Consider the following 12,614-nt stretch of genomic DNA (forward strand, 5'->3'; position numbering starts at 1 on the left):
ATGTATGGATTTAAGATGAAGAGAAAATTATGCAGCCTAGCTAGATACATCACAGCTTGGTATGGAAGAAATTCCAAAGAGTTGTGAATGTAGCCCAGTCTATTACAAAAACTGGGTTCTTCTTCGTAACTGTATACACTTCCCACTGCGTCAGACAAAACAGGTAACATAAGACCCTTCCCACCCTGATCAATTCTGCCCCTTCCTCCCAAACCCTTTATGTCAGACAAGAGATATAAAAGCTTGGCAAGTCATGCCACTAACCTTCTGACCTGCTGTTATAAGAGTGGAACTCTTAATCTCACATACTATGCAATCGTGATCCTCTGCCTACCAGCCAATGCACTTACTCAGTAGCTGTAGCACGATGTTCTGCATTCTGTTACTGCTTTCCTTTTATATTACCCTGATGTACTTATGTTTGGGTCGATGTCTCTGCAGGGTATGCAAAATACAGTTTTCCACTCTTATCTTGATGTACATTCAGTGACCACTTCATTAGCTACACCCATACACCTGCTCTTTAATGCAAATATGTAATCTGCATGTGGCACAACTCAATGCGTAAAAGCATGTTGACATGGACAAGAGGTTCAGTTGTTGTTCAGACCAAACATCAGAATGGAGAAGAAATATGAGCTAAGTGATTTTGAACATGGCATGATTGTTAGTACTGGACAGGGTGATTCGAGTATCTCAGAAACACAGCAGTCTCTAGAGTTAACAGAGAATGGAGGTAAAAATTTTAAAAATCTAGTAGTGAGTGGCAGTTCTGTGGATGAAAACACCTTGTTAGAGAGAAAGGTCAGAGGAAAATGGCCAGACTGGTTCAAGCTGACGGAAAGTGACAGTACCTCAAGTTACCACATTTTACAACAGTGATGTGCAGAAGAGCATTTTTAAATGCATAACATGTCGAACCTTGAAGTGGTAGGGTTACAGCAGCAGAAGTCCACACTGGGCTCCACTTCTGTACATAATAATGTAGCCACTGAGTGTATGTGACAATGATAAACCATTTCTTCCAGCAGTTTTTTTCAGTCTTGGTTCCTACAGAAAGTGCCAGGTTGTGTATGTTTACCAGTTGAATTTTTTTTCTATTGTCACTTAACCATTTGGCTAATTATTTGTTTTATTTCTTATTTTAAAGTGCTACATTAACATCTAATTTTCCATTGACAGAATTCAGAACAAATGTTGTCTCTGATGTCGGCAATTAACAATGTTGTCAAAGTTGTTGGGAAGGACATTGTCAGGGCATTTGATCTTTCATCATTTAAAACTGCTTGTGACTTAGGAGGTATGACATTTAAAAAAAATATAATGATGTACCTTCATGAAAAATTAATAAATTTTTGTCCCACTCCTAAGAATGTTGTTGTAGACTAGTCTTGGAGAGAGCTTAACTAAGAAAAATAATTGAAAAGAAAGAAAATCAACAATAAACCTGAAGAGTATGTAGCAGTTTGGAATAATTCAGGAAAGTATCACCAAGAAATTGATAAAGAAAATAGAATGTAAGGTGAAACTTTTTATACTGATATTTAATTGTGTACCTTAATAAATTGAGTAGGTAGATTTTTGTCTCCCTCCAAGAATTCTGTTTTAGACCGGTCTTGGCACTTACCAAAGAAATAATTGTAATAGTAGAGCTAGTTCTATCTGAGCTTCATTCTATGATGTAATTTTTGTAAGTCATGTAGAAGCTAACAAAGTCAACATATCCATAATTTAAAGACGATTAGAGCTATTTTTATTTTGATTTGTGGCTTGCTGCATTATGTTCTGAGAATTTGTTCATTTATTTATAGTCAATTACTTCTAGTATCATATGTTCATGCCTTAAAATTTCTTTAATGTATTGAAGACTTGCAGATTCATTGCCATCTTCTTTGCATTGATTAGAGGCCTGAGCGTGGGTTGAAGACTAAGTACCAGAGAAGATAGAAACTAAGTGAGGGGTGAGGGGTGGACAGGCATGGTCAAGTTGGGCTGAAGGGTCTGATTCCACTCTGTATAACTCTTTGGCTCTATGGGAGGAATCAGCAACTCCTGAAGGCTACGCAGAGAGAAGAGAGTATGATTCGAAGAAGTAATGCCAGCTAAGCAAAACTGGCCATATTAGCTGTCGTGGAGAAATTCAATTTTAACCAACTCGTACAGAATTGTGCTAGAACCCATGTTGAAAGACTGATTTTCTACATAAATCTAGGTGAACTTTTAGATAGCGAAGAGGTATATCGTAGCTATTTTTGTCTGTAATTTTGATCAAAGTTTTTCTATTGCAGAAACTACTGGAGCTTTGGCCTATGAAATGGCAAATGCATATCAAGATATGGTACTCACGGTCTTTCATTCAACAAAGTTGTTGGAAAAACTTAAACCTTTCCAGCAAGAAAATCAAAGCTCAAATCGAATTTCTTTCAAAGCAGGTCAGTAAGAATATTACCTGCTTGCTTTCTTCCCATTTTTGTTTCAAGTGCTTTTCTAACTTGATTCTAGATCATCAAGGACATATATAGAAGGGAGCCAGAAAAAGGCCAGCAATATCATGAAGGATCACACACACATGGACTGTTTGTCCTACCTGCATCAGGGAAGGTGCTGCACAGCATCCACAGCAGGACCACCAGGCTCAAAAATAGTTACTTCCACCAAGCTGTCAGGCTGACCAACACATCACCCCACCACCACTACTTTACCATTTCCTCTCAGTCACCTTATGTACAGATACTCTTGTATCTAGTGTTGCTTTATGCACAATCAGTCTGTAGCGCTGACACCCATAGCCATGAAGTGCTTTGAGAGACTTGTGCTCTCACACATTAAGGCTATAATCCCACATGATCTGGACAAACACCAGTTTGCCTACCGGGCAAACCATTCCACAGAGGATGCAATCACAACAGCCCTCCATATTGTTCTGACTCACTTAGAGGAACCAAACACTTATGTGAGGATGTTATTTATGGACTTCAGTTCTGCATTTAACACAGTCATCAAACTGAACACTCTTGGCCTTGGTTCCTCCTTGTGCTCATGGGTCATGGACTTTCTCACAGACCGACCACAGCAAGTCAGAGTTGGTAAGCATACCTCCACCACCCTCATCTTAAAAACAGGCACCCGTCAGGGCTGTGTGCTGAGCCCTATGCTCTACACATTCTTCACACATGACTGCACCCCCATCTACACCTCCAACTCCATAATTAAATTTGTGGACGATACCACAGTGGTTGGCCTGATCTCAGACGAGGATGAAAAACAGCCTACAGGCTCGAGGTGGATCATCTGACAGAGTGGTGTAAGAACAACGACCTGTTCCTTAACACTTCTAAAACAAAAGAGATGATCATTGACTTCAGGAGATCGAAGGACAGAGTACACCCCCTCTCCATATACATGGAGAGGCAGTGGAGAGTGTGGAACACCTAAAGTTCCTTGGAGTTATGTTGTCAAAACAGCTGACATGGACCACCAACACCTCACTGACATGGACCACCAACACCTCGCTGACATGGACCACCAACACCTCGCTGACATGGATCACCAACACCTCGCTGACATGGACCACCAACACCTCGCTGACATGGACCACCAACACCTCGCTGACATGGACCACCAACACCTCGCTGACATGGACCACCGACACCTCGCTGACATGGACCACCGACACCTCGCTGACATGGACCACCGACACCTCGCTGACATGGACCACCGACACCTCGCTGACATGGACCACCGACACCTCGCTGACATGGACCACCGACACCTCGCTGACATGGACCACCGACACCTCGCTGACATGGACCACCGACACCTCGCTGACATGGACCACCGACACCTCGCTGACATGGACCACCGACACCTCGCTGACATGGACCACCAACACCTCACTGTTTGTAAAAAAGGCACAACAAATACTCTTCTTCCTCAGAAAGTTGAAACAGGCCAAACTCCCACAAAAGCTGTTGCTTAACTTCAACAGAAGCACAATTGAAACCATCCTGACCAACAGTGCCACAGTGTGGTGTGCCAGCTGCACAGCCGCTGAGTGACAAGACCTGCATCGCGTGGTGAAGGCAGCCCAGCGAATTGTCAGGATGGAGCTCCCAGGACTGGACATCATCTATTCCAGCAGACTCAGGAGGAAAGCAATCAGTATAACCAGAGACACCACACACCCCAGCCACTCCCTGTTTGACCCACTGCCGTCCAGCAAGAGGTTCAGGACACTAAAAGCCAGAACAAATCGACTGAGGAACAGCTTCTACCCCAGAGCTGTGGCTTCCATCACACCACACCCACAGAACAATGACTGAAACTGTGAGCACACACGTGCACACACAAGGACTCAAATACTTGCACTAATGGCACTTTGTGCATTACTGTGATATCCTGGTGCTGCTGCAACTTATTTTCTGCTACAACTTATTTTCTGCTACTTATCTATTTAATACTGTTTTTCTATTACTGTCTTGTCTTTATCTACCACTTTGTTTGATTGCCTGAGAGGAAGCCAAACAGAGTTTCATTGTACCTGTGTATAATGACAATAAAGATCATTCAATTCAATTCAATTCAATTCTATGTACTGTATATAAGCTAATGTTATGTATTTTTATTGTGTTCTGTATGCTTATTGTGTTTTTTATACGTTCCTTCTGATCTAGAGTAACAATGATTTTGTTCTCCTTTACACTTGTCTACTGTAGAGTAACAGTAAACTAGCTTGAATCTTGAGTAAGCATGATTGAATAGCGCAACAGCCTTATTGGGCTAAATGGCCAATTCTGCTCTTGTATCTTATGGTTTTCATAAGTTGATTCTGTCACCCAATTGGATTACCAAATAGAATCCTGAAGTAACATTTTACACTCTGAATTGCAATTCCAGTTATAGACCAAGACTTGTACAGTAGTGCAAAGAGGAAGACTTTTGATTTAGCATCGTGATTACCACTACACTTCACAGTACCCGCAACCTTAATTCAGTTCCCGTCACTGTCTGTAAGGAGGTCTACATTCTCCCTGTGAGTGTGTGGGTTTCCGCTGAGTGCGCAGGTTCCTCCCGCTGCCCAGAGTTGTTCCGGTTGGTAGGTTGAGTGGTCGTTGTAAATTGTCCGGTGATTAGGCTATGGTTAAGTCAGGGGTTGCTGGCTAGCACAGCTCAAAGGGCTGAAAAGGTCTGTTTTGCGCTGTATCTGAGTAAATAAAATATAAAAATAATGTTGCTGATCTGTCATTTGCCTTTTACTGATATTGATTGGGAAGGGAATATCGAGTACAGTCCTTGCTCTTTGAAATAGTGCCTCAGAGTCCACTGAGCTCACCTGAGAGAATTAAAAAGATGGCAACCCAAATATACTTTAGCGGAGTGCTGTGGAAGTTGTGGCAGGGCAAGGGTTAAACCAATAGTGTGAAGAGCCAAGCTTTCCTTTGCACAGCAGGGGAGCTGGAACCATGTGGCTCGACTTGGGTGGGAGCGGGATGGGAGAAGGCACAGAAGGATGAATGGCGATCGAATTCTTGAAGTGTAAATGCAAGACATCCTGCAGATGCTGCAAATCTTCATAAGGAACTTTGATGCTAATTAATAATTAGTTATCCTAAGATTTACACTATACTATTTTTCTCTGTTGTCAGCAAGTGAAAGGAATTCTGAATAGTTTGAGATTTGCTCATTTACTTTTGAAGATTTCAAAGCACTCTCATCCACTTCCAATTAAAGTCCTTGTCAAGATGCACCAGACACTTCACCTTAGGTCACCTTAGAACAGCAAAATTTTTGTCTGGCTTTCCATCTTAACGAATGTGACACAGACTTGTCAAGTGTAACAGGAGATAGAACGACCATGCAATTTTAACCCTAAATCAAACAAGAGAAAGCTTGCAATGTCTCATTATGGAGCACAACAGCACAGAAATGGACCCTTTGGCCCATCCAATTCATACCAAACTATTATTTTGCCTAGTTCAATCTGGACTATACACCTCTCATCCATGTACTTATCCAAATTTCTCTTAATGTTGAAATCAAGCCCACATCCATCACTTCTGCTGGCAGCTCACTCCACACACTCAATACCCTTTGAGTGATAAAGTTCTCCCTCAGGTTCCCTTTAAATATTTCACCTTTAGACCATAAAACTTAGAAGCACAATTGGGCTTTCAGCCCATCGAGTCTGCTCTGTCATTCCATTGTGGTTGATTTATTATCTGTCTCAACCTCATTCTTACACCCTCTCCCCATATCCTTTGATGCCCTGATTAATCAAGAACCTTTCAATCTCCACGTTAAATGTACGCAATGACTTGGCCTGCATAGCCATCTGTGGCAATGAATTCCACAGATTCACCACCCTCTGGTAAGGAAATATTTCCTCATATCTATTCTAAATGGACCTCCCTCAGTTCTAAAGCTATGCCCTCTAGTCCCAGATTCCCCAACTAAAGGAAACGTTCTTTCTACATCCACTCTGTTTAGGCCTTTCAATATTCAATAGGTTTCAATGTGATGCCTCCTCATTCTTCTAAACTCCATTGAGTACGGGCCAAGAGCTCTCAAATGCTTCTCATTTGTTAACCCTTTCATTCCTGGGGTCAGTCTCGTGAGCCTCATTTAAAGCTTTTCCAATGCAGCACATTTTTACTTAGATAAATTTAAAACAGAGATGCGGAGAAATTTCTTTAGCCAGAAGGTTGTGAGTTTGTGGAATTTGTTACCACAGGCAGCTGTGGAGGCCAGGTTGTTGGGTTTATTTAATGCAGAGATTGATAAGTTCTTGATTGGACATGGCATCAAAGGGAGATGGCAGGAGACTGGATGAAATGGCAGAGCAGACTCAATGGGCTAAATGGACTAATTCTGGTCCTATGTCTTATGGTCATACTTCACCAACATAGCCATTTGTTTTGCATCCTTTCAACAGATGCTGCCTGACCTGCTGAGTTCATCGAGCATGTTGATTTGACATGTTGATTTGACCACAGCGTCAGCAGTGTACTTTGTGTTTAGCAATTTGTTTTGTTTCGTATTGTTAGATTTGGCACAACACTCAATTAGTGTTTGTGGGGAGAAAGATAGGTGAGATTCAATGTACAGGCATGTACATTGTTTTAATGTAAAACAAGCACAAAATATTGTGGATGTTAGAAATCTGAAATAAAACGGGGAATATTAGAAATGCACCATTGCTCAGACAAGACTTTAATATTTCTTCTTGTTTTCTCTGTTCTGATCAAAAGGAGACATCTTCACAGATGACATACCTGAAGCTGAACTTTACATTCTTGTAAATGTTCTTCATTTCTGGAAAGAAGACAAGATTAATCTCCTATTAAGCAAACTCTCTCAGATGTGCAAACCAGGTAATACAGTGTTTCAGCATCTCTTCTATATTGAAAGTTGTCTTTATTCTTCTTTTATCAGCTCCACACCTGTGCTATTCTCCACTCAAGGTCTACTATCTTAGAAGATAGCGCAGATTCATCATATCACCAAAAACTTTGACAAACTTCTATAGTTGCACAGGGAATAGTATCCTAACTAGTTACATCATGACCTGGTATGGAAACACCAACTCCAGTGAACAGAAAGTGGTAGATACGGCCCAGTCTATCACAGGAAACACCCTCCTTACCACTGAAAAAGATTACATGGAATGCTGCCACAAGAAAGCAGTATCCATCATCAAAGACCATCATCTACGCTATGCCCTCTTCTCGCTGCTACTATTGAGCAGGATGTACAGAAGCCTTAGGTCCCACACCACCAGGTTCAGGAACAGTTATTACGCTACAACCGTCAGGTTCTTGAACCAGCGTGGATAACTTCACTCACTACAACTCTGAAATGATTCTGACTCACTTTTAAGGACTTTTAAACAACTTGTTCTCAGTATTATTTTTATTCACACAGTTTGGTTTCTTTTGCACATTGGTTGTTTGGCATTCTGCAGCCTGGTATGAAAACACCAATGCCCTTGGATGGAAAATCCTTCAAAAAGTAGTGGATGCAGCCCAGTCCCTCGTGGGTAAAGCCCTCCCCACCACTGGGTACATCTGAACAGAGCATTGTCACAGGAAAGCAGCATCCATCATCAGGAACCCCCACCATCCACATCATGCTCTCTTTTCATTTCTGCCACCTGGAAGAAGGTACAGGATCCTCAGGACTCAGATCACCAGGTTCAGGAACAGTTATTTATCCTCAACCACCAGGCTGTTGAATTAAAGAAGATAACTTTAACTAACATTGAGGCTGTGTACAAGACAGACCAGAGTCACCTTTACTTCCTGCGGAGACTGAGGTCCTTTTGAGTATGCAGGCCTCCCTTCAACATGTTCTTCCAGTCTGTTGTCGCTGGTACAATCTTCTATGTGGTGGTGTGCTGGGGCAATGGCATCAGCACGGGTGATGCCAACAGGCTCAATAAACTGATCAGAAAGGCTGGCTTGTTATGGGAGTCCAACTAGACGCGCTGAAGGCTGCAGTAGAACAAAGAACCCTACAGAAAATCCTGGCATTTCTGGGCAATGTTTCGCACCCTGCACATCCAAATCTGCAATAGTTTCCCAAGTACCAGTAGAACAGCATGTTTACCTTAAGGTGGTTCTGTTGCACTGTGCTGTGGAGCAGCTTAACTTTCTGTACCTTGGGTGGACTTAACAAGCAGGCATCATAATCTTGATAGAGATGGGTACCTAATGGGGAAAATATTAAAAGCAGACTAGTAAAAGAACAAGCAATACACACAAAATGCTGGTGGAATGCAGCAGGCCAGGCAGCATCTATAGGAAGAGGCACAGTCGACATTTCGGGCCGAGACCCTTCATCAGGACTAACTGAATGAAGAGATAGTAAGAGATTTGAAAGTGGGAGGGGGAGATCTGAAATGATAGGAGAAGACAGGAGGGGGAGGGATGAAACTAAGAGCTGGAAAGTTGATTGGCAAAAGGGATACACAGCTGGAGAAGGGAGAGGATCATGGGATGGGAGGCCTAGGGAGAAAGAAAGGGGAAGGGGATCACCAGAGGGAGATGGAGAGCAGGCAAGGAGTGATTGTGAGAGAGAAAAGAAGAAGAAAAAAAAGGGGGAAAGATAATAAATACATAAGGGATGGGGTAATTAGGGGAGGGGGCATTAACAGAAGTTAGAGAAATCAATGTTCATGCCATCAGGTTGGATGCTACCCAGACGGAATATAAGGTGTTGTTCTTCCAACCTGAGTGTGGCTTCATCTTGACACTAGAGGAGGCCATGGATAGACATATCAGAATGGGAATGGGACATGGAATAAAAATGTGTGGCCACTAGGAGATTCTGCTTTCTCTGGTGGACAGAGTGTAGGCATTCAGCGAAACAGTCTCCCAGTCTGCGTCGGGTCTCACCAATATATAGAGAGCCACACCGGGAGCACCAGACGCAGTATATCACACCAGCCGACTCACAGGTGAAGTGTTGCCTCACCTGGAAGGACTGCCTGGGGCCCTGAATGGTGGTGAGGGAGGAAGTGTAAGGGCAGGTGCAGCACTTGTTCCACTTACAAGGTAAGTGCCAGGAGGGACATCAGTGGGAAGGGGGACAAACAGACAAGGGAGTTGTGATCCCTGCGGAAAGCAGAAAGGTGGGGGAGTGAAAGTAGTGCTTGGTGGTGGGTTCCCATTGGAGTTGGCGGAAGAACAAAGTTATCAGTGAGTGCAAGAAATGGAACTGGTAATGGAATTTAAAAGCAATTGTTAATGTTGAGCTTAACTTTTTTAAAAGAGGCTTGAAAGCAATTGTCAGCAAATAATCTGATGGACACAGTCTGGTGTGAAAAATGGTAAAAGTGCTTTATACAAAACTGAATGTATTAGTCCTATTTTTGTGGCTCAGTCCGAGTATTGCTTTCTGCAAAAATGAGTTTTCCTTTACCATATGGTTGCTATCTGAGAATTCTTCAATACTACTAACTGCTTAGTCAGCCAAGAAATCTCTGGGAATAGGGAGCATTGTTGCTACAAAACTAGTGTGCAAGCCTTTCTCAGGGCCAGAGGTGAGCATGGTTGACTGAGCTGGGGAGTTCAAAAGATCAAAGGGGTGGAGGAATGGAAAAAAATTAGAAATAGAAAAAATACAGAAAGGAGAAAAATAATAAGTGTGAGAATGAATTAGGAATCAAATTAATACTTGGACTATTTTGATTTGATATAATTCATCAAATTAAAGTTCTGAACGTATGAAAATGTAGAAGACATCAGTTTTAAATTTATAACCAGGGAGTACTTTTCCTCTTAAAACTTATTTACAATCATGTAATTCTGAAAGAGTTATGATTTTGACTATGTTTTTAAGCTCTCTTTTGTTACTGCAGATTGTGGAAGGTAGACCATTCAGTAAATATTTTAAGGTTACGGCAGGAGCTAGATTGGTTGGGAAAGTTGGCCAAAGAATGCTAGATGGAATTTAACACACACATTTCACACATGTCTGCTCTTATCCCAAACTCCCGCCATCCTCCCAGGAATAGGGTTCCTCTTTTCCTCAACTACCACCCCGCCAGCCTATGTGTCCAGCACATAATTCTCCGAAGCTTCCTCCATCTCCAACGGGATCCCACCATCACGCACATCCCCCCCCCCTTCTGCTTTCTGTAGTGATCGCTCCCTACGCGACTCCCTTGTCAATTTGCCCCTCCCCACTGATCTCCCTCCTGCAAGTGGAACAAGTGCCACACCTGCCCCTGCACCACCCCTCCTCACTATCATTCAAGGCTCCTAAAGGCCCTTCCAGGTGAGGCAATGTTTCACCTGTGAGTCTGTTGGGGTCATCAGCAGGACTAGGTTTCCAGCATCTGCAGATTTTCGCTTGTTCTAGATGGAAGATAACTTGGACACGGGCAAAATGAGGCATCTTCAGAAGTTAAGCCGAGACAATGCCACACACAGTGAATGACAGGGTCTTGGGAATGTTACAGAACAGAGAAACATTGGGGTTCAAGCACACATTTCTCAAAGTGGTGACACACATAGACAGGGTGGTGAAGAATGCTTGCCTTCGTCAGTCAGGGCACTGAGTACAACAGTGTAGGGATATCAGATTACATCTGTACAAGATGTTGGTTAGACCAAACTTTGAGTATTATGTGCAGTTTTTGTCACTATTCTGTGGAAAAGGTATGATTGAACTGCAGAGTGTGCCGAAATATTTCACAAGGATATCGTGGAACTGGAGGACTTGATTTATCAGGTCAGACTTGGACTGTTTTCCCTGGAGCGAATGAGGCTAAAGGAATGACCTTATAGAGGTTTATAAAATCATGAGAGGCATTAATAGGGTTAATGGTCAGATACCTTCTCTCAGGGTAAGGTAGGCTAAAATTACCTGGCATAGATTTAAGGTGAGAAGGGAAACATTTGAAGAGGGCCACAGGGGTTAGTGGGTACATTGGAATCAGCAGCCAGAGAAAGTGGTAGAGGCAGGTACAATTACATTTATAGACATTTGAATATATTCTTGACCAGGAAGAGTTTTGAGTGATGTACAGACAAATGGAACTAGCTCAGATTGGGAAAGATGAGTTGATATTTCTCTTTCCAGGTCGTTTAATTAGAAAACTGTTCAATTAAAACCTACCATTCCTGTTCCAAGCACAGACCTAACTACTTTTTTTTTACCAATGTTAACACCTATTTATCTGAAATCCTTCTCATACTTCTGTACCAGAGAAAATGCAATTTTTCTTTTTTTCCTTTGCCTAACTGATTGTATTATACTTTTTTTTCTAGGCCATAGTTAGATTTTATTGATTGATTATTAACACAATCTTCTCTGGATTTCCAGGATGCAGCCTTCTCCTTACGGAGCTTGTGCTGTACGATCGGAGGACCAAACCGTGCAGTGGTCTCCTGCAGTCCCTCAGTATGATGATGCAGAGCGACGGGAAGGAGAGGAGTGGGTCAGAGTACAGGAAACTCTTGCACAAACATGGCTTCGCAAACGTTCAGATCAAACACACAGGAATCCTTCTGGATGCCATTTTTTGCAAAAAGCAGTAGATTTTTATCTATGTGTTGCAGAAGCTCTTCAGAGTTGGCCTTTAATTATGTTCGCCTCTGATACCCAATGGGGAAGGACTATAATATTCAATCAACTTAGTTAATGTGTTTTCAAAATTGCACATTTTGTAATATCAATTCCTTATTAAATAATCGTTTAAACTTTATTTTTTTCTCATGTTTCCATATGTAACACAGATGGAGGTCATACAATCTTATCAATCTCATTCTTCCAATTATTTACCATCATCTCCCAACAATTCTCCTACAACCCACCTACACCAGCAGTAATTACAGTTGCTCGTGAAATTCGCAGGTCATCTGAGATGTGAGAGGCAACACGTAGAAACAGCAGAAGAGATCAGGGCATAGCCCTGTCTTTGGAGCAATGAAGCAGCTACACACCAGGTGCCATTGCAACATTGAATTGTATACCTAAAATTTTACGCATGAGTTTTGTATTGAAAGTTTTGCCAGTGATGGGAAGCTGTACGAAACACTGCTCTGACCTTTGAACTCAGTTCTTCATTCAGAGTTTAATTGCTTTAGGAGAGCAACCAGAATAATCAAGGA

The 12,614-nt window shown here is 42.2% G+C and overlaps 1 protein-coding gene across 7 annotated transcripts in view; it reads left to right on the forward strand.

Moving 5' to 3' along the window:
- The window catches only part of asmtl (acetylserotonin O-methyltransferase-like), an 80,172-nt gene extending 67,964 nt beyond the window's left edge, over positions 1–12,208 (forward strand). For all 7 annotated transcript variants that reach the window (XM_059963789.1, XM_059963790.1, XM_059963791.1 and 4 more), the window contains exons 11-14: positions 1,183–1,300; positions 2,289–2,432; positions 7,248–7,370; positions 11,827–12,208. In XM_059963789.1, the coding sequence (XP_059819772.1) occupies positions 1,183–1,300; positions 2,289–2,432; positions 7,248–7,370; positions 11,827–12,041 (600 nt within the window). In that variant the 3' untranslated portion in view covers positions 12,042–12,208. The remainder of the gene's footprint in view (positions 1–1,182; positions 1,301–2,288; positions 2,433–7,247; positions 7,371–11,826) is intronic.
- Positions 12,209–12,614: the final 406 nt, after the last annotated feature.

Source organism: Hypanus sabinus, chromosome 3, assembly GCF_030144855.1.
Source record: "Hypanus sabinus isolate sHypSab1 chromosome 3, sHypSab1.hap1, whole genome shotgun sequence".
Lineage (NCBI taxonomy): Eukaryota > Metazoa > Chordata > Chondrichthyes > Myliobatiformes > Dasyatidae > Hypanus > Hypanus sabinus.